Below are 21,439 nucleotides of genomic sequence, written 5' to 3'. Positions count from 1 at the left end.
GGTGGATTCTCTGTAGCTGGAAGCTTTTAAATCATGATTTGAGGACTTCGGTAACTCAACAAAAGGTTATGGCTCTGTTACAGAAATGGATGGGTGAGGTTCTGTGGCCTCTGATGTGCAAGAAGTCAGATTACAGGATCATGATGGTCTCTTCTGACCTTAAAATCTATGAGTTGACTCTTGCTTTAATCACAAATTACTACCTCTATTTCTTTGTGAAGCAGAATCTATTACAGAATACAGACCTGGTCCTAAAATTGTGACACCATGCAAGAATTCCACAGATGAAAAAGCAAAGGCAAGGAAAAGAGATATACAGCAAGGATTTTTAGAGACATTTGCTTCTCGCAGTAATTTAAACATGCACAGGGTTTTTACTCAATCATATACAGTGCTGCATGAGTACAGCTATCTATGGCTTGATACAGGAATCAGATTTGGGGTTTATTTCTAAATCACTGTTGACTTTGTTCTGTTTATACTGTTAAAGTGTCTCTCCACTTCTATTACTGCTGGTCTCGCACATGCTCCATGATCGTCAGCAGACCTAGCCAGGTCTCTTCTGCAGTAGGGATGATTTGGCTGGCTGGCAGAAGGAAGCCATAGTGACCCGTGTCTCGCAACTCAAAGGCGAAGGAGTATTTGATGCCATAATCATAGGTCCAGTCAATACTGCCTCCACTGGCTTGGTCTGAAAGAGAGAGAAAGAAACCACACTGGGTGAGCTGGAGTCTGTATTGAGTTGGCTTGCCTTCAGATACACCAATATTGGCTAGTGCAAGGGTGAGCAAACTTTTTATGTCAGGCCCCACTTTTCGGCCCTATAATTAGCAACCCCTCCCAACCTGTGGGAGGACAACAGGAAGTGGAGTGCTGGGAGGCTCCAGGGGGTGCCCCAAAGGGGGGGGCGGTGCTTGGGGAGAGGACCTCAGGAGGTTACCAAGGAGGGATCCCAGAAGGATATCTTATCAAGCCAGGAACTCGCTAGCTGCCCCTGCTGCTTAACTCAAGGCCTCTGTGCATTATGATTGGCCCAGTGGTGGTGGTAGGGCATTCCCTTAGTGACAGCAGCTGCAGATGTCATGTGGGAAAAAGCAGAGGGCTGGGGAGAGAGCAAAGCCATGAGGGGGTGGGGAGGAGAGCCAATTGCACTGCGCCCCCCTGATAAAATGTTGTGCTCCTGGGGGGGGGGCACATTCCCCCCCACTTTTTGCACTCCTGTGCCAGTGGATGGAGTCAATTGGAGATGAGCATGCTTGGTACCTTTCAGGACCTGGTCCTCTATGAGGAAATAAATCAGCTTATTAGAGCCCACTCAGACTACACTGAATTTCTGGGACAGGGCACTATAAAGATAACATGCATGTGAGGCAGGCATTAGGTCAGCCTCTGAGGATTCCTTGGCAATCAGGGAGGGATCCCAGTGAGATGTGAGCTCAAAATAAGCAGAGGGACAAAAAGAAGGTTGGGAACTTTAATAAAGTGAACACGTAAGAATTATCCTTGAAACTAGATGGTCACGTAATACTGAAAATGCAAAGTATCGGTGATCTGGGTTCCAGAAACCAGGGAAATGGGGAAATGAGGACAAAATTATAGGTAGCTTAATAAACCTCTAGCTCAAATGGAGAGAGATGGGTGGTGTAATACATGACATCAAGATACCAGTCAGATTAAGAGGCAAAGTCTATAACACAGCGGTTATTACAAGGACAGACCTTCTAGTGGGATAAAGTCCCCACCTTGAGCTGGGGGAATTGCACCCTTCCCAGAGTATTGCCTGTCAAATTCAGATCTGCTACACACTTACAGATAGTTGAGCAAATGGTCCCCACTTCATATACTGTGCCATATAGGGACTTCAGAGAACTGGCAGCAGCTCTCCCCACAGCATCCTAGAAGGGTCATGGAAAAGTCAGGCAGAAGTCAGATTACATAGATTAAATGTTCAAACTCAAACAAAGGAGAATTTCACTCCAAACCTCATTTTAAAAATATCCAGCCTGGTTTAGAGCAGACTCTCACCCACCAAGAATGAGCTGCACTGAACCTATTAATGTCTACATTGCTGCATAGCTGGACATTAGCTACATTATGCACAATTTTTACAATGTTTTGGGAGGCGATCATAGAAATTGCCATATCAAATCACCCAGTGCTCCATCCAATCCCTACCCTGCCTAGCAGTGGCCTGTAGCATGTACTTTAGGGGAAAGTGCAAGAAAGCTCCATGGATAATTATATCATCTCCTGATAGGGGGCGTTTCATCTTAATTCCTGTAAATTAGTGGTTGGCATAGGCTTTGCAACCTTAAGGCATGTAGTTCTTCAAAAATATGAATATTGTTATTATTTCATTTTATTAATGTAACTGTGGATGTTCTCATGCTAAGGAGAACCGGGAAGTTGGGACTAGATCAGTCTGTGCTGGAAACAGTATGAGGAGACACTAGCTGTTCATTCAAGGAGGAATTTCAGTTTTAGAGATATTATCTTCTTCTCCCTTGCATCAATCCTATCAAAAGGAACCTGCTTTTTGAGTCTTCTCCCTCCAAAATGATCTGTTCAATGGCATATCCTTTGTCAGACCACCTGCTAACAAGTCTTCCTTTAAAACATCCCACCACGTCTTGGGTCAGCCTCTGTTTTTCCTTCAGGCTTGAGCTATTGGGATTCTCTTACCCACATTGCTGTCAGGACTGTGCTTGGCATGTGGGCTCAAAATAAGCAGAGAGAAATCAAGAAGGCAAGGAATTTTAATATGGTGAACACTTAAGAATTACCCATGAAACTAAATGGTCAGACAACACTGAAAATGCAAAGTATCAGTGATCTGGGTTCCAGAAACCAGGGAAATGGAGGACAAACTTAGAGGTACTTTAGTAAACCTCTAGCTCAAATGGAGAGAGATGGGTGGTGTAATACATGACAGGAAGATACCAGTAAGATTAGGCGGCAAGATCTATAAAACAGTGGTCATCTCCATCCATTGTTAATGTATGGCACTGAGTGTTGTGCAACAGAGCAAATGATCTGTTCCACAGACATACGAGCATGGGCGATGGGTAAGGGCACAGCTAGGGAAGGCAAGCACCAGTCCAGCCCCTTCCACTCTGAGGCTCTGCCCCTTCTGCCCCCAGGCCCAACATACTTCACATCTTTCCCTTCTCCCCCTCCCCCCAGAACCCAGACACACTGGGCCTGAGTGCTCCCTGGTGTCTGGAGAGCCAGGCTGCCACGCCATGGCCCTGTCCTCTCCAATGGCTGGGGAGATGGGCTGCCATGCTACAGCCCCAGCCTTCCCTGGTGGTGGGATTGTAGACAATTTTTGAAGGCAAGGCCTTCCCTTGCATACATTACCCACTGCCCATGCAAACAATTGTTAAGATGGATGAGTTATGTATGCAAGAAAGACCACATGAAAAACATGTATGTTAGACGTGTGCTCAAGGTGACATGCATAAATGAAAAAAATGAGGGAGTGAAGGCTCAGGGTGAATCTACACTTACCAGATCATTAACATGGGAAGATCAATCTTCCGCAGCTCGGTTTTGGGCAACTGGTATAGATGCAGCAAAATTGACTTCTCTGTGCTCGGCCGTCGACCTGTGTACTCCATGCTATTGTGTGGAGTAAGGGACTTAGGCGCGAGCCTGAAGAGCCCTGGACTTCATTAAGATAGAAAGTCAATTCTTACACATCAGTTAGCTACACTGATGGCATAGCTGGAATTGCATAACTGAAAATGACTTTCTACCCTAGTGTAGATCTAGCCTCGAGTTTAAAATGTATTGGATAAAACCAGAGTCTCATTTCAGTTACACTTCTGCAGAAACACTGATTTCAATGGAGTTATTCTGGTATCTCTGAGGGGAGACTTTAGCCCACAATATTTGTCTTGAAAATCTCATTTAAAATCATTCAGAATACTGAAGGCCACTCACTCAGGACAGAGAAAAGCTTAGGGAAGGGGTGGTAAATAAACTGGAGTCTGTTCATCAGGGTTATCCCCTGGCGGGCTGCCAGAACTGTATTTACCTGCACGCACTGTTCCCTGTATTTAAGCTGAGCTCTTGGGAGTCCATAAAGGATAGATTCAAGTGCTGCCCAGCTGGTTAGCAGAGCGCCCATAGCTCCCACAACAAGCAACATGTATTTTTGCTGGTGGTGCACATTTTCACATACATTGGTGCATATAACAAAATTTATTCCACCTAGGATGGGAAAAAAATAACGAGAATGCTGCCTGTGTCTCTACAGGTATGGCCACTTGCAGGGCCCAATGGCCACAGATCACCTTTCCTGGCCAATGGGAGTTCGAGGAAGTGGCACAGAATGGGACACCATTTCCCACAGCTCCCATTGTCCATGAATGACAATCAGTAGCCAACAGGACCTGCAAGGAAATAAACTGCCAGTGGCCTGCCAGGGCCTAAACCTAGCAAATGACCTCCAGTTTATTTCCCACCCCTGGCTTAGGGCCAAGAAGTTGCTGAATCTCACCAGCTCCTCGTTGTCAGCTGGATTGGTGCACTTATACCCAAAGGGGTACAACAGAAGCTGAGAATAGCTGTGAAGTGTGAGGAAGGCCTTGATCTGCCCGTGGCTCTTGATAAAATTTACGACATTTTTTACTTCTACTTCTGAGTTGGCACTCGGTCCGCGGTAAGAATCGGAGCAGGGGTTGTTACTGGATCCAGGGCCTGTCGGTACAAGAGAAAATCAAAGGCAAATCTGTAAAACTACAACTCAAGGGAATTCCATGCAGTTCAACACAAAGGTGAAGTTGCCTAATATGGTGAAAACTCGAGCGCTATGACTTCTCTCAGGGCCAAGTCCTGACATACTGAGAGATGGTAGAAAAGTATCTACATTGAATGAAAATTAGAAAAAAGACATGTTATGATTGATGGCTAACTCATGCCTTCTGCTCCCTGGCCATCTATCAATACATTACTCCCATGAAATATGATTACTATCACCTTTTACCCTTTTATTTCTGAATCTCTTATGATGTTGTCTTCTACATCCATTGGGCCAGATTCTGATCTCCATTACCCCATTGTAAAGGTGGAGTACTTCCACTGTCTTAGGGAGAGTTACCCTGGATTTATACAAGTATACAAAAGATAAAATCTGTTCTATTAATATTGCATATTTCACATATCTGGGGAGCAACATAACATACGACCTAGACTGTAAGAAGGAAATAGCGACTAAAATAGCAAAAGCAAGAGCGAGATTGGAGGCAATGGATAAGATCTGGAAGAGCAAAGCAATTAGTTTCATAATGAAGCTGAGCATCTTGAAAACGTGTATTCAGCAGCATATTGTATGGATGTGAGACATGGGTGATAACAAAAGATTCAAAAAGAAGAATATTGGCATTTGAAAGTTGTTATAGAAAGATTCTTAGAATAGGATGGATGCAGAAGGTCACCAGTGAGGAATTATATAGAAAGATACAGCCGAAAGAGAACCTGTTGCAAAAGGTTGTAAAACGGAAGCTACAGCTATTTGGGCATATTTGCAGAATGAACGATGAACAAAAAAATCAAGACCCTGGTATTCAGCACAATGGAGGGGTTCGAATAGGAGAGGCAGACCCCACAGAGAATAGATAGACAAAAAAGTAGATTGGTGCAGAGCTAGTTTACAGAAACTAAGCCACTCTGCACTGGACAGGGAAGGATGGAAGGAAATAGTGAGAGAGGCATCAGACACCAATGGGTGCTGAGCCCACGGTTATTGATGATGATGATGAACATGTGAGCTCATGTATTTCTGCATGGGCTTGGAAAGAAATTAAGTCAATAAAAACAGGAGGGAAAATTGAAAGTAGTTGATCTTATCCATCTTATTTTATTTTTAAAAAAATACACATGGAATCCTAATGCATTTACTTGTCTAGTGGCCAATAACAGAAGGTGATAGTAACAGATCTGACATCTTTAGCAGAGTGCATGTTGGGATGTCATATGCCTGAAAGAGATATTGATATATGCAGGACTAGACCATACTGAAACCTAAGCAAAAATTCCTTTGAACTAGTAAATGTGCTAGATGCCCTGTTTAGTCTGATATATTCTGGACATTCAGCCCTCTACCAGTACAGCTGCGTGTGTTTTGCACATCACATTTAAAAAATCCCAGATTGTTCCCCTGTGACTGGGTACATGTGAGGGAAACAATGTCTACAATAAGAACTGTAGATGAAAACTCTGCTTCTACCTCCAAAGCCTGCATCCCAGTTCCTATTTGGATCAACTCCAATGCATGGGCTCCCAGAATTCTTAGAACGTGTCTTCCGCCACATACGATTCTGAAACAAAGTAAGATTATGGCACTTGGTAAGGAACAAAAATGTGGTGACTTTGTTAAAGCTTCCAGTCAGAAATAATGAGAAGTCCTGTGGCACCTTATAGACCAACAGATTTATCAGAGTATAAGCTTTTGTGGGCAAAGACCGTGTATCTGACGAAGCGCGTCTTTGACCACAAAAGTTTATGCTCTGATAAATCTGTTAGACTATAAATCCCACAGGACTTCTCGTTGCTTTGCGAATACAGACTAACACAGCTACCCCTTTGATACCAGTCAGAAATAGTTACCATTCATCTATAAGGGAAGATCAAACTAGATTACATAATTGTACCTTCTGACCTTGGGATCTGTGATTCTATAAATGCAAAACAGAAGCCTAAAGTGACTTCATCTAGGGTGGCTAAGGGAATGGAACAAGGGAAGTAGTGAGGACACTGGTGAATGTCCAGGAGGGACCAGGGATGGTTCACTAGGTCTCTTTGGTGAGCCTATCATGAGTTTCCTTTATGAAACTAAAGCTATATCTGCCAAACGTCTTTAAACTTTACATTTTTGGTGGCAAGAAAGAGCACTGCCCAACTTCCAGACATGCCTGATTTGGTTTGACAATAGGGTTGTAATCACACAGTGGTTACTCACATTGGTATGAGTGAATGCATATCCATCGGGGTTTGTGACAACCAGCAGGAAAATGTCCATTCTGTCTAACAGGGAGGTGACAGATGGGTTGCTCCCATACTCAGATGCAATCTAAGCAGAGACAAAATGTATTGGAACATATTTATCACAGTTGCTTCTTCCCCAAGTGTTCATACTGAAATAGTTATGGAATTTATGTTCTCATTACAAAACTATTAAATTTTGGCCCTCCTGCTAAGTAAAGATAACCTTTCCCATGCAACTCTTCATCTGAGACTGCAGACTGAAATAGCTCTGGGGGCACCATTCTTCTACTACATCATCTACACGAAATAGAGACTACTTCAAAATTGGACACGCTCTGGCTTATTTCGAAATAGTATTTATTTCTTGTCTACACAGACCCTATTTTGAAACAGCTATTTCGAAGTAGATGCTATGCATCAGGTATTGGCTGCTGTCGGCAGACAGGATACTGGGCTAGATGGACTTTGGTCTGACCCAGTATGGCCTTTCTTATGTTCTTATGTTCTAACTGAGATTTACCAATTTCAAAATAAGACACTTGCTATTTCAAATTTATTTTGAAATAGTGGATGCATCATGTAGACCTTGAGTTAGTTATTTCAAAGTAACCGCTGTTATTTCAAAATAATTTTGCTGTGTAGACCGACCCTTATTCATTTCAGTGGAATATGAACCCTGAAACTTGATGACAAATGAGAGGCACTTTAGGAGTCACTCTCTTGTTGGTACGTCATCTAACGTATTGGTGTGACTGTCCCTAGACGTAGGACAGTGGTTAATGCACAGCAGTGGGAGTCATAATTCCTGGATACGACTCTCAGCTCTGCCAGTGATTCACTGAGAGACCTTGGGCAAGTCATTTAACCTCTCAGTTGCCCCTTAGTTATGAGGCTAGAGTGACTTACCACAAAGAGGAGATGTGAGAATGAAACAAATAAATTATTGTAAAGCCACTTGAGACATTTTGAGAAAAAGTGCTACAGACAAGTTAAGCGTTATTAACTGCATAAAAATCGATATAATTGATTCCAGGTTACGTTAGATCATTATTTGCCATGCTAATACTGTACTTAATTCTGGCTGTGTTACAGTACAAGCTCAAAGTAGAAAGGAAATAAAAATGTATCTACAAAAGAACAACTAGGGCCCGGTTTTCTTCTGCCTTGCATGCTAAGTAATTATTTATTCCTGTGCAAAAGGAGTATAAAATGACTGTAAAACACTAGTGAGTCAGAATGGAGAGTTAATCCCTTGATCTGTGTTAATATTAGCTGCTTTCTCAGAGTAGTTAGTGGGCTTTTTTTCCTTTCTAATGCAACAATGAAGTAATGTCTCCGTGTAGTGACAGGATTCAGTGAGTTGCTGAAAGAGAAGATGAGGTATATAACTGAATTACTGACATTTGCTGTTAAAGATCCTATGTGACTCTTCACAAGAGTATGACTATTCAACTTGATGTCCTGACCAAATGGCGTATTTCTGACCTAAAATTACCATTACTGTTTCAATTCTAGACAGCATTTTTCACTACCTCTTTTACATTAAACAGCTGCCATGTTCCACCCCAGAAGAAGGGGTATTTCATAGGAAGGCGGAGCCTTGGTCGGTAAAGTATATACAGTCAACCATACTGGTGTCATTTCATGAAAGGTGCTGCATAGGGATGAGGTATTCGTTTAAATTAAATATTTTATCAATCAATAATAGCAGCCATCCCAGGACAAAAGTAAGTCAAACCATCCAACCTTTTCAGCTATCCACAGTGCAGTAGCCTGGGTGATCCATTCTCGGGCATGTATGCCAGCATCCAGCCAAATTGCAGGACGGTTGATTCCTCCAGTGCTGAACTGCAAAACGAAACAAACTTTAAAATCACTCACTGCTGTGAGGCCTCTCACGTCCCGTCCCACTCTTTCTTCCACCGGTGATGTCAGAAACGATTGAAAATCAATGGGTTTACATGCAGTTATGTGAGTAAAACTGATGCAATGGAGTGGAGAATCAGACTCTGTGATGGAATGATAAAGCCACCAGGATTACCAGTCCATTGCCCTAACAGTCATTTGCCATTTTTGCTATAGCACCTGCTCCCTGTCCTCCTCCATTTCTGATGAGGAAGCCATTGTGTATACACATATCTTCACCATGTTCATAATAGTTGTTAAGGTATGCAGGATCCTCCAGAGATTAAGAGTATGTATCATGATTCTAAACAGTGTCTGTGGCACAGTACTACCTAAGAGATAAGTAAGTGCTTCAGTCTTGCCATTACACTGTCTTTCCCATTTGCATAACATAAATTGAACAAAGCCAATATTTGGAATGAGTTATTTTTTCGTTCTATACAGGTTGAACCTCTCTAATATGGCACCCTCAGGACCTGACTGGTGCTGAACAAGAGCATTTGCTGGACCACCAGAGGCCAATACTGTCTAGCAGCATTACCAACACTTGTACTTCTTTCTGGGTTCTTAGGAGACATTTAGGGGTAGATTACAGCTAAATAACAGCACAGAACACTGAGAGCCAGGATGGGTGGCTGTAAACAAACTTTATGGGAACACAGGAAACTTGGCTACTCCCATGACAAGTGGTCATCTGGCTAAGTGAAATCATGCTGGATTAAGGATGTTGCTGGATGAGAGAGCTCTGGATTAGAGAAGTACAACCTGTCTTTGCAAACCTAGATTCCAATTTGTCAAGGAATTGAAGAAGCACACAACTCTGGTTAACTAAAGGGATTATAGATCCCATCACACTTTCCTACAAGAGTCTGGGTGCTGGCTCAGGATCCAGGCCAAATTCAAATGTGCATAATTCCATAAAACCACTTTCTGCAGAATCATCTTGGCAAAGCTATTTTTAAAAAGTGTTGCTCAGTTCTCTGGCAGAGCTGCCCCAATAGTGACCGGCACTGACTGCAGCTTCACGGTGGGTGGAGTGATGTCTCTTTCTATGTACATTGGGGTGTTTTGACATGCAGGTGCTATAGAAAGGCAAAGTTAGTATATGCATAGGAACAATACCTTGAGAATGTACATGGGTCGCTTTTCATAGGATTCTCCAATCGTTTGCTTGCTCACAAGGCTGGGGTATTCAGCTGCAAGATCATCCAATGCTGCATATATCTAGAATAACGATATAGTTTATATTCCGTCAGATATTTTATGTTGATCCCTGTGTTGATGCGAGAGCTCTCTCCTGTGTTTATGAGCAAGACACAAGAAGACATTCTTCCGCTCTGCACTGTGCTGATTAGGCCTCAACTGGAGTACAATAGAACCTCGAGATACGTGCACTCGACTTGCATGTATCTCGGGTTAATGCAATTTTGAGTGGCGGGGAGCTGGCACCTGGCTGTGCCGGTCAGTTTCCTGGCTCCTGTCAGGGGTGGCAGCTCAGAGACTGACTCTCGGCTGCCGCCCCTGACAGGAGCAGGGAAGATGGGCAGCAGGAGTCAGGAGAAATCACTCCTGTCGGGGTGGCAAGAATCAGGCTGCCACCTCTGACAGGAGCAGGGAAACTGATGAGCGATATGTTAGTCAGTTTCTCGGCTCCCACAAGTGGAGGGGAGTGGGGAGCCAGGCTGCCACCTGGTTCCCAGTTCCTCCCAACTTGCATAAAATTTGAGTTACACAAGGTTGCCCAGGAACACAACCATTGTATAACTTGTGGGTCTACTGTATTGTGTCCAGTTTTGGGCACCACTTTTCAAGACGGATTTGGAGAAATTGGAGAAGAGCAACAAGAATGATTAAAGGTTTAGAGAAAACACCTGGATTAAAAGGCATTGATAGAGCTATATTTGGGACCTGGACTGGCATAACAAGGGTGACAAAATGAGAAGCACTGGCTGAGCTGTTTGGAGAGGTTTGTTGAGCAGCTATTTGTTATGTTCCTCTCTTTTAGCAACTGGGAATAGTCTCTCAAAGTCATGAGTACCAAATAAACTGATTATAAACCACAATTGATGTACTTGCAAGGATGTGAGATATTAAATGATTTGAGAGATTCCATTGTGGAGAATGCAGAAAGGACGGCAAGAAGGAATTCAGCATATTTACAAAGAATGTTTGAGCTGAACTTGAAATACTTACAGATTCTAATGGGTGATAAGCTCCATAGTTAAAATTATTGGTGCCACGTTCCCTGGGTTGATTGTTAATCATCTCTTGCTTTTCTTTATCTACTGCAACCTAAACCAAGCAATCCAAATCAGTGAGAATGGTCTCCATTGGTAGGATTTTAATTGAGGGTCAGAACTGGACAATGGAGTGCCAGTGCTGCACACAAGCATAACCCCCATCTTAGACTTCAGACCCAACTACAGAACAGCTGGAGGTTTCCACTTACCTGCAGTGAAATAAATAACATTACTGGTCAGCATAAAATTTCAGTCATTCATTAAGCTGAATGGAAATGGCACAGAAGATTTGAAAAAGTAGCAAGGTTGCTACCGCGAAGAGTTAACAGTGATTTAGCCGGACTGTTGGAAATACTGCTTTTCAGGAGTTTCTGAGTTCAATGCCCAACTGAGATGTTTTTCTCTCACTGTGATGTAGGGTTTTAGTAGCTTGAGAGGAACTAACATAACCCTTGGAAAAGTTAGTCAGATTCTTCACAGCTAAGTACAGGATCTACAAAGAATAGTAAAAGGAGGGCTGCCCCCTGGAAAGAACTTAAAACAAGCCCCACAAATCTGGTACCTCTTGTGAGATCAGTGGTTGGTTTTCACATAATATAGGGAAACCTGCACTGGTAGAAGTTTATGCACAGGCTTATGGGAGGCAGAGATCTTAGTGTTGGGCATTGCTTCTACTACAAATAATAAATGCAGGGATTAGGCAGACAAATCATGCATCAGTGAAGTACTTTTGTCTACCTGCAGGTCTTCAAGCAGGATAGAGTACTTGATGTGGTGGGACTCCAGGAAAACTTTGAGTGCTTGGAGACTGGCAAAGGGGACTCGAATATCCACAGGAAGGGCTGGTTTGGAAGGGCGTAGCCAGAAATCAAGCTGAAGAGAAGAAAAACAATACAGGTTGGGGAATCCTTTCAGAAAAATGGACTTTGCAGGTCATCTCTCAAGAAGCCCTCAAAATTACTAACTCCCCAAAGTTGAGATAGCCTGTGGTTTTGCAGCACATTTTAGCATATTCTATTATCTGAGAATCTAAAATCATATATAAACAATTATTACAGAGCTACAGAAGACTCTCGCAACATATAAGTAAACGCTGAACCTCTCTCATCCAGCACGTTCAGGAACTGACTGCTGCCCAATGAGAGAAATTGCCAAACCACAGCAGGTCAATATTGTCTAGCACATTACCAACACTTCCACTACTTACTGGGCTCTTAGAGGATATTTAGGGGTAAATTACAGCTAAATAACTGCACAGAACACTGAGATCCAGGACTAGTGGATGTAAAACAAACTTTCTAGGACCATGGGAAACTTGGCCACAGCCATAAGTGTTCATCTGGCTAACTGATATCATCTGGGTTACAGATGTGTCCAGGCAAGAGAGCAGCAAACTACAGAGGTTCAACCTGTATTACTGTCCTCACTTCACAAACAGACGAAAGACAAGATTTTCATTGACTTCAACAGCATTTCAGCAGCATCAGTGACAGAAGATTTAGTTCCATATCTATTATGACTGTCTCGTATTTTCCCCTTACCTACTGTAGTTTCAAGAAATGATTCATCTATACATGACTATATATTGCATTTTTCTCTTGCATATAATACAAATAAATACAAATTTTAAGAGAAGCTCTAAACAATGGTTATGAAATCTATAATGCCTAGTGTTTTACATCATGCTTATTTTCTTCATAATGCAATACATACGTTAACTAATTAATTACTGTAATGTCAGTAGGGCTCTGTCTACATGGTGGGTGCTATTTCAGGATACAGTGGTATCCCAAAATAGCTGCCCATGTCTACAAAACTCGTCCACTGTCTCAAAACAGTTTTCGAGATAACAGCTGCGCTATTCTTCAAAGGAAGAGTACAGGGATGCCTTGAAATAGTGCTTTATTTTGGCATGTGGCACTGATTAGGAAGTGCCATATGATGAAATAGCCTATATTGACCTTGACACGAAATAAGCTACCCAATTTGCTTAGCACAAATTGCATAGCTTATTTCTAGATTAGGCTGTCGTGTAGACATAGCTTAGGAGACCATCATAGAAATATTGTCATCCCAGTTATAAAAGGAGGGAACAGAAGCATAGAGGTTTAAAATGATATGCTTTAGGTCAGGCACCACCAGACACAGGAATAAAATTCGGGACCTCCCGTTTCCAGGATGGCCTAGGTTAGGCCTCCCAGACCGTGTCTCATTTATTGACCACAAGCCAACAATGTGACACAACTGTGAAAAAGACCAAATCGGAATTTAATTGTTCCATGCTGCTTGGCACTGTTGAGGACTCAACTAAAGTAACAGGCCTGTAGGCGTTGGTTGTGTGAGGGGTGCATTTGTACTGCCCCCCATGGGCCGCCCCCTCTCTTCCCTGCTCTATTCTGCCCCCTCCTGAGCAGCCTTGCCAGGGATTACCAGCACAGGGGGCAGGCAGGCAGCAGCTGCAGGGGATCACGTCCCCTGTAGCCTCGCTCACCCCCCGCCCCCTGCACTCACTACACTGCATTCTGCCACTGTCTGTCAGCCCACTGAGCCCGTTGTGTGGCTGGAGGCCTCTCAGCTGCCCGCGGATAAGTGAGACTCAACAGGCTGGGAAGCCAAGGTGGAGCACTGCATGGTGAGTGCTGAAGAGGGGAGAGGGAGGCCACAGGGAGGCATTCCCCTGTCCACCTCCTGGCCCCTGTCCTACGTAACCCTCTCCCTCCAAAGTCAAGCGGAGGGAGGGCCTTCAGAACAAGCTGGGCAGGGGTATATGGGCCAAGCAGGAGATGTGGGAGTGTTCCAGTTGAGCAGGGGGGATGTATGGGCTATGGGGGGGCTGTTCAGGCATGGAGGATGTTGGAACCTTATGGGGGGTTCAGTCTGAGCAGGGATCCTTGGTTTAAGTAGGGGGTCGGGTGTTTGGGCTGAGCCAGGGATGGGGGCTATTTGGGCCTAGTGGGTGTGGGGTGCAGGGGGGCCAAACCAGTGACTGGAAGGGAAGTAGGGGGGCAGAGCCTGCTGGAGGGGGTTCAGGGGGTAGGGCCAGCAGGAGGGCTGAGGGTGATGGGAGAAGGGCAGGGCCTGCTGTTGGGGGGGTGGTCTGTATTTACAAAAAAAACACAGCCAATCGCCCCAGAAATTCCTGCTTATGGGCCTGACTATTGTGTTCAGTTAGGTCACCACCCTTTAATAAAGCTGAGAGCAAATTGAAGACAGTCCAGATGGGAGTGATAAAAATATAAAATCTTACCTATGAGGAAAGGTTTAAAAGAAAAAAAAATCCTGAGCAAACCTCATTACAGTCTTTTAGTACGTTAAGAACTGTTGTACAGGGGACAGTGGTTAATTGTTCCCCTTGCCCACTTGAAGGTAGGACAGGAAGACATCAGCTTAATCGGCAGGAAGGGAGATTTAGGTTAGATGCTAGGAAAACCTTTCCAACTATAAGGGAAATTAAACTCTGGACCAAGTTTTAAAGAATAGGCCCTCAGCACAAGGGGCTGGACTGGACCTCCCAAGGTGCCCCCCTCTGCCCATCTCAGATTTCTATTATTCTGTTCTGTTGTTATATGTATCTATTTGTGGTGGTTCCCACATTATGATAAGCTATTTCCAAACCAAACGAGGAGGCACAATCCCTGCGCTGAAGAACTTGCCATCTGGCAGATGAACAAATGTGTAATGACACACCTGAAGATGCTCCAATGTTTCCAACAGTTGTAGTTTCTTTATGTCTTCTTCATTGCTTGCCTTCACCCGAAGAACCTGGTCCCTACAAAAGTGAAATAAGCCCCATCAAATGGATTTATGGAAAACAGATCTTGTCAGATTAATTTTTGACAAGATTACAAGTTTGGCTGAAAAAGGTAATATGGTGTTGATGTAACATATTTAGATTTCTCTAGTGCATTTGACTAGTCAGCATATGATAGTTTGATTAAAACACTACTAGCATGATACAAAATCACCATGGCACATATTAAATAGATTAAAAACAAGCTAGCTAATAGGTGTCAAATTTTAACTGTAAACAGGAAATCATCATTGAGGTAGATTGTTTCTAGTGGGGTCCAGCCTGGGTCATTTCTTGGCCCTATGTTATTGAATAATTTTATCAAGAACGTAGAAGAAAATATTGATTACTGATGAAGACTGTGGATGATATAAACTACCTTATAGGAAGAGTCTCAAAGAGCTCAATCCATTTAGTAACAGAGAGGAAGCCGTGCTAGTCTATACACTATCAAAACAAAAAGCAGTCAAGTAGCACTTTAAAGACTAGCAAAATGGTTTAGTAGATGAGCTTTCATGGGACAGACCCACTTCTTCAGACCATAGCCAGACCAGAACAGACTCAATATTTAAGACACAAGCTGTGTCTACACGTGCACGCTACTTCGAAGTAGTGGCACTAACTTCGAAATAGCGCCCGTCGCGGCTACACGCGTCGGGCGCTATTTCGAAGTTAACTTCGATGTTAGGTGGCGAGACGTCGAAGTCGCTAACCTCATGAGGGGATCGGAATAGCGCCCTACTTCGATGTTCAACGTCGAAGTAGGGACCGTGTAGACGATCCGCATCCCGCAACGTCGAAATTGCCGGGTCCTCCATGGCGGCCATCAGCTGGGGGGTTGAGAGATGCTCTCTCTCCAGCCCCTGCGGGGCTCTATGGTCACCGTGGGCAGCAGCCCTTAGCCCAGGGCTTCTGGCTGCTGCTGCGGCAGCTGGGGATCCATGCTGCAGGCACAGGGTCTGCAACCAATTGTCGGCTCTGTGTATCTTGTGTTGTTTAGTGCAACTGTGTCTGGGAGGGGCCCTTTAAGGGAGCGGCTTGCTGTTGAGTCCGCCCTGTGACCCTGTCTGCAGCTGTGCCTGGCACCCTTATTTCGATGTGTGCTACTTTGGCGTGTAGACGTACCCTCGCAGCGCCTATTTCGATGTGGTGCCGCGCAACGTCGAAGTTGAACATCGACGTTGCCAGCCCTGGAGGACATGTAGACGTTATTCATCGAAATAGCCTATTTCGATGTTGCTACATCGAAATAAGCTATTTCGATGTTGGCTTCACGTGTAGACATAGCCACAGAGAGCCAAAAAGAGTAAGCAAGGAGGACAAATCAGAAAAAGATAATCAAGGTGAGCAAATCAGAGAGTGGAGGGGTGGGCGGGAAGGTCAAGAATTTGATTGAGCCAAGTATGCAGTCTGAGTCACTATAGGGGCTTGTCTGCATACTTGGCTCAATCTAATTCTTGACCTTTTCCCCCCCACCCCTCCACTCTCTGATTTGCTCACCTTGATTATCTTTTTCTGATTTGTCCTCCTTGCTTACTGTTTTTGGTTCTCTGTGCCTTAAATATTGAGTCTGTTCTGGTCTGGCTATGGTCTGAAGAAGTGGGTCTGTCCCACGAAAGCTCACCTAATAAACCATTTTGCTAGTCTTTAAAGTGCTACTTGACTGCTTTTTGTCTCAATTATTTAGCTTATCAAATAAAAGACTAAGGGGTGAACTGATCTCACAGTATGTAAGTACCTACATGGAGAACAGGCATTTGATAACAGAGGACTCTGAATATCATACAAACATATAACAAGATCATATGGCTGGAGGTTGAAGTAAGACAAATTCAGACTAGAAACAAGGTATAGTTGTTTCAGAGTGAGAGTAATTAACCACTGGAACAACTTACTGAGGGTTGTGGTGGATTCTCTGTCAATGGACATGTTTAAACCAAGACTGGGCCTTTTTCTAAAATACATGTAGTCAGAGGGGGCATGTGACTCTTGCATTTGGGAAGGCTGGGTGCAAATGCCAGAAGGTTCCTAGAAGTGGGTGGGCCCCCAGTGGCTGGACTGTGGTCTCACCCCCACTCCACCCAAGGCCCCGCCTGTGCCGCCCCTCTTCCTTACAGGCCCTCCACTTGTTCCTGCTCTTTGTCCAGAGGTTCTCTCACCTTCACTCCTCTCCATTTCTTCCCCACTTTGCCTATCTTTAAGGCAGGAAAAAGAAGCAGAGTGGGGACAGGAAGAAGTGGAGCAAGGGCAGGGCCTCAGGGGAAGGAGGCTGAACAGGAACAGGGTCTTGGGGCAGAGCATAGGCCAGGTGCCAATGGCCCCCCTATTTCTAGGGAGCTTCCAGCAGCAGCACTCCAAAGATGGCGGGCACCCTGTGCATGACCAGCCTTTTGGGGGGAGGCTTAGTCTCCTCAAGCCTCTGTACTTGCTACCCCTGGCTGTAGTTCAACCACAGCTATTGGGCTTGAAGTGGGAATTAACTCTGGGAAGTCTGATGGCATGTATTATGCAGGAGATGAGACTAGAGAATCACAGTGGTCTCTTCCAGCCTTGGAATCCATGCATTTATTAAATGAGCTCTACGGTTTAATGTTACAGTTAACATTTTTCAGTCTTGTCCTCAGCTTCCAGAGACAGGTGTCCCGGAGACCAACAATCTCATTAGGATTCAGAAGGGCCTGTCATTGGATCAAAACTCCAAAAGAGATTCCTTTTACACCCTTAATGCAAAAGAGGAGTTTTCAGGCTCCTAGTAATCCTTGGCCATTAGACTGTCAAGAAAGTTGCAAATTATGTGTTAATTAAAAAGGCTTTTGTGATGTATAAGTGTTTGTTCACTGAGATCAGGTATCTATTTCCTACATTCTAGAGACTATTCAACAGATGCTGTATTTTATTCTAGTAACAAAGAGGTAACCGTGTTAGTCCATATCCTAACAAAACAAGAGCCATCATATAGCACTTTAAAGATTAACAAAATAATTTATTAGGTGATGAGCTTTCATGGGGCAAACCCACTTCTTCAGGTCCGGAGCTAGTGTTGTACTGAGAATGGCATGACGGTTTTATAACATAGAGATACAAAAAAATTGAAATAAAAACTGACAAATCAGATACATAGGACAGGGGGTGGGGCAAAGGGTGAGTAGGAGGGGAGAGAATTATTAACTGTAAGATCCACAAGGTCTCAGATTCTCTGGACCCTGGATTCTCTGCCACCACCCAGGTAAAACAAAGAACCCCTTAACCCAGGAAGGCACACCTGGGAATGTCCCTCTTGTAGGATGAACCCCAGCTCCTATCCCTCCCTTATGTGAAAGCTTGGGAACACGGAGCTGTAATTTGATATTGAGCATTCTAGCTTAACACATACACACACACAGACCCTTCTCCAGACACAGGTATCAGATCAGTTGCTTAACAATAGTAATTTGACCACAAAACAAGAAAAAACAAATCCTACTGGTTACAGCACAGAGAATACTTCCCTGGGATTCAGCTTAAAAGTTACAGGGGGAAAAATCAAGTAATCAAAGCAACAGAGAAACAGAAATAGCCAGACCAACCAAATTCAAAATAACCACAACCTGATCATGTCTAATTATACATTTCCCTTCTATGTACATCTCTGAGACAGTAGGGATATTTGTGGAATGAAGTTCAATTGTCTGGGAGACATCTTTTTCCTTGGTCTTCTCTCTGCCTCCCCAGCAGACAAAAGGCTCCGTAGTAATTCTCTCCCCTCATCCCCACCCTTGCCCACCCCACCTCTGTCCGATGTATCTGATTTGTCAGTTTTTATTTCAATTTTTTTTGTATTGCTGTTATAAAACTATCATGCTATTTCCAGTACAGCACTATCTCCAAATCTGAAGAAGTGGGTCTGCCCTGCGAAAGCTCATTACCTAATAAATTATTTTGTTAGTCTTTAAAGTGCTACATGACTGCTTTTTATGTTATTCTAGTTATTATACACTTAAGCTGTGTCTACACTACAAAAATAACTTCAAAGTTGAGTAAGCAACTTCGAAGTTGAATGTTTACACACAACCTACTTTGAAGTTAAATTTCGAAGTAGGGTAATACTCCATTCCCAGGAATGGAGTAAGGACTTTGAATTTGGGCTGCCTACTTCGAAGTTAACTTCCAAGTTAACTTCAAAGTAAAGGAAAATGTGTGTAGACTCTCTGCTGGCTACTTTGAAGTAGTGTCTAACTTCGACGTTAACTTCAAAGTTAGTTCCTAGTGTAGACGCACCCTTAATGAGATTAAAAGGCAACCAGCTTAAAGCAGTTACATTTTAATGCAATGTGTGAATAAACCTGTATAGCTTCATGCTGCAAGATATTATAATACACATTGCTTAGTTCTGTAAGAGATTATTTGTTTAAAAAAGAAGAATCTGCAGGGACATACCTGGGATAAGAGTTGACAGAGGCTATTAATCGTCATGCTTGATAAACATGGGTGAAACTATGCAACACTTTAGGACTGAAAGAACCAAGCCTTGCCCAGAATTGGGATTAAACTCGGGACTATTTTACAAGGTTCATGAACCTTTGGCGGTTCTCTTGGCCCACTTTTGAGTGAACTAGGGGCTAGATTATGGTTCTGAATCAAAACAGTGTGAAATGTGGCAGCTTCAGCTCAGTTTCTCTTTTTATTTTCGGGCTTCTTCAAAATTCAAAGCAAAACTCAAGGGACTGTAAACAAGAGATGGGCTTCTGTCAGCAGCACCATGACTCTCAGCACTCCTTTGTGCTGGGCAAATTTGGATCTGCAACCGGATTCTAATTTTTCTTATGAGGTCCTATTTGTATAGTGAGCAAAACCATCAGGGATCCAAACAGTCTCAGACTTTGTGAGGAGACTCAGATTCAGTTCCAGATCTATATTTTTGAGGCTGATCCCTAGATCTATAATAAGAGGAAGCAAAAGCCTTAGTAAACCTGAACTTTAAATAAATGTATAACCACTGACAGGCAGAACCAATCCTGGGACATCTGAAGCTCAGTGCATGAGCCCCTACAGCGTGAGCTAAAACCAGGGGGATGCTTGGCTAAGGCTTTAAAGGAGGCTTAGTCTTTATTTCTGTAAGTGGTCTAAGTACCACTACATGGGATAGTGAACTACACCTGGTAGCTGCGTGGGTTACAAATGCATACCTCGGACTCTGTAGCAAAACTTTTTTGTGAACTCAGAGCAATCAAAAGAAACTGTTTCCTCAGAATCCTGACACCTGAGCTGTTGAGCCTGCTCCAGCTCTGGCTTTACTGTATAATCAAGTACATTATAAGGACTGGAGCACTGGATGTCAAAAAAGTGTCATGATCCCTCTGAGCAAAGGATCTGAGATGCACAGAAAAAGCCAGGGTGGAATTTTGTAGAAACTAATCAGCTAACAAAAAGCAAAATATGTGTCCCAAGCCTAGGATGACCATATCTCCCTGTCCCAAATACAGGACAGGGAGATATGAGCGGGAGGGGTGGCTCCTCCTGACGCCACCAGTCCCCAGGGAGCTGGGAAGGAGACAGCAGCCACCAGCACTCTCCTGGAGCCCGGGGAAGTGGCAGCCCCCAGCGCTTCCTGGGGAAGCAGCAGCCACTGGCCCTTTCCCAGAGCCCTTGGGGAAGCAGCAGGGCTGTGGCAGCTGCCCACGTTCTCTCGAGGTTGGGAGGGATGGGGGAGGGCCCAAATACGGGATAATTAGTCCCTTCTAAAATATAAGTTGGGGGGCCTTTTTGGAGTTCCAAATAAGGGACCATCCTGCCTAATACAGGATGGATGGTCACCCTACCTAACCCTTTTCAAGTAAGGTATTCAAAGATGAAAAATCAGAAGTTTTAGACTAGCATGGCTTTGAATCAGACATATTCTGTTAAAAGGCAACTCACCCAACAAATGTTTCTAGGCACCAGGCAGCCCCGAAGAGGGCACTGAAGAACAATATCAGCTTCATGTTTGAAGGGTCAGCCAGAAACAGAAGGTGGACGATCTAGGAAGCAAAGCTGTATTTATACAGGGGGCTTGACTCAGCCACCCTTCAACTGAAGTGGTATCTAAATTCCCATATGACTGAATTCCCACATAAGTCAAAGCTCTCAAGGTAATTGGCAGCTGAACTTCCTCCTCAGGTATTTTCCACTCTGATGTTGTGTATTTGGCAGCTGGGTGAGCCAATTTCAGTAAAGCTGGTGCAGAACAGTGTCAAATTCAAAAATTTGCCAGCAAAGCTCTGTGTGGAGGTTCAGCCCTCAAGAAGGAGATAGCCTTCCCCCCAGGGTGCATGAGGAGGAGCACTGCAAGCAGATCTAGAGAAGTGGTTGTTTCCCTCTATTTAGCGCTGGTGAGGCCACATCCGGAATATTGTGTCCAGTTTTGGGCCCCCCCGGTATAAAAAGGACATGGATGTGCTCGAGCAGGTTCAGCAGAGGGCAACAAATATGATTAACGGCCTGGAGCACTTGACCTATGAGGAGAGACTGAGGGATTTGGTCTTATTTAGTTTACAGA

At 43.9% G+C, this 21,439-nt stretch overlaps 1 protein-coding gene across 1 annotated transcript; it reads right to left on the bottom strand.

Annotated features, from left to right (window-relative positions):
* Positions 1 to 431: 431 nt before the first annotated feature.
* CPA2 (carboxypeptidase A2) lies at positions 432 to 20,885 on the bottom strand. Its single transcript, XM_074984204.1, has 11 exons — positions 20,821 to 20,885; positions 14,823 to 14,904; positions 11,874 to 12,008; positions 11,089 to 11,187; positions 10,018 to 10,119; positions 8,737 to 8,838; positions 6,965 to 7,075; positions 6,233 to 6,323; positions 4,505 to 4,704; positions 1,811 to 1,895; positions 432 to 691 (listed from the first exon to the last, which is right to left on the bottom strand). The coding sequence occupies exons 1-11, from the start codon at positions 20,883 to 20,885 to the stop codon at positions 507 to 509; spliced, it is 1,257 nt and encodes a 418-aa protein (XP_074840305.1). The 3' UTR covers positions 432 to 506.
* Positions 20,886 to 21,439: the final 554 nt, after the last annotated feature.

The sequence above is a fragment of the Carettochelys insculpta genome, chromosome 1, assembly GCF_033958435.1.
Source record: "Carettochelys insculpta isolate YL-2023 chromosome 1, ASM3395843v1, whole genome shotgun sequence".
Taxonomy (NCBI): domain Eukaryota; kingdom Metazoa; phylum Chordata; order Testudines; family Carettochelyidae; genus Carettochelys; species Carettochelys insculpta.
The sequence above is the reverse complement of the archived record's forward strand: the minus strand, read 5'-3'. Positions and strand labels throughout refer to the sequence as shown.

What these genes read in the sequence shown, in the direction of transcription:
- CPA2 (XM_074984204.1), bottom strand. Translation starts at nt 20,885, where the DNA reads ATGAAGCTGATATTGTTCTTCAGTGCCCTCTTCGGGGCTGCCTGGTGC. An exon ending in GACCCATGTACATTCTCAAG is followed by an intron (nt 8,839 to 10,017) that starts GTATTGTTCCTA and finishes TTCGTTTTGCAG; the next exon opens with TTCAGCACTGGAGGAATCAA. An exon ending in CACTGTGGATAGCTGAAAAG is followed by an intron (nt 7,076 to 8,736) that starts GTTGGATGGTTT and finishes GTCTCTGCTTAG; the next exon opens with ATTGCATCTGAGTATGGGAG.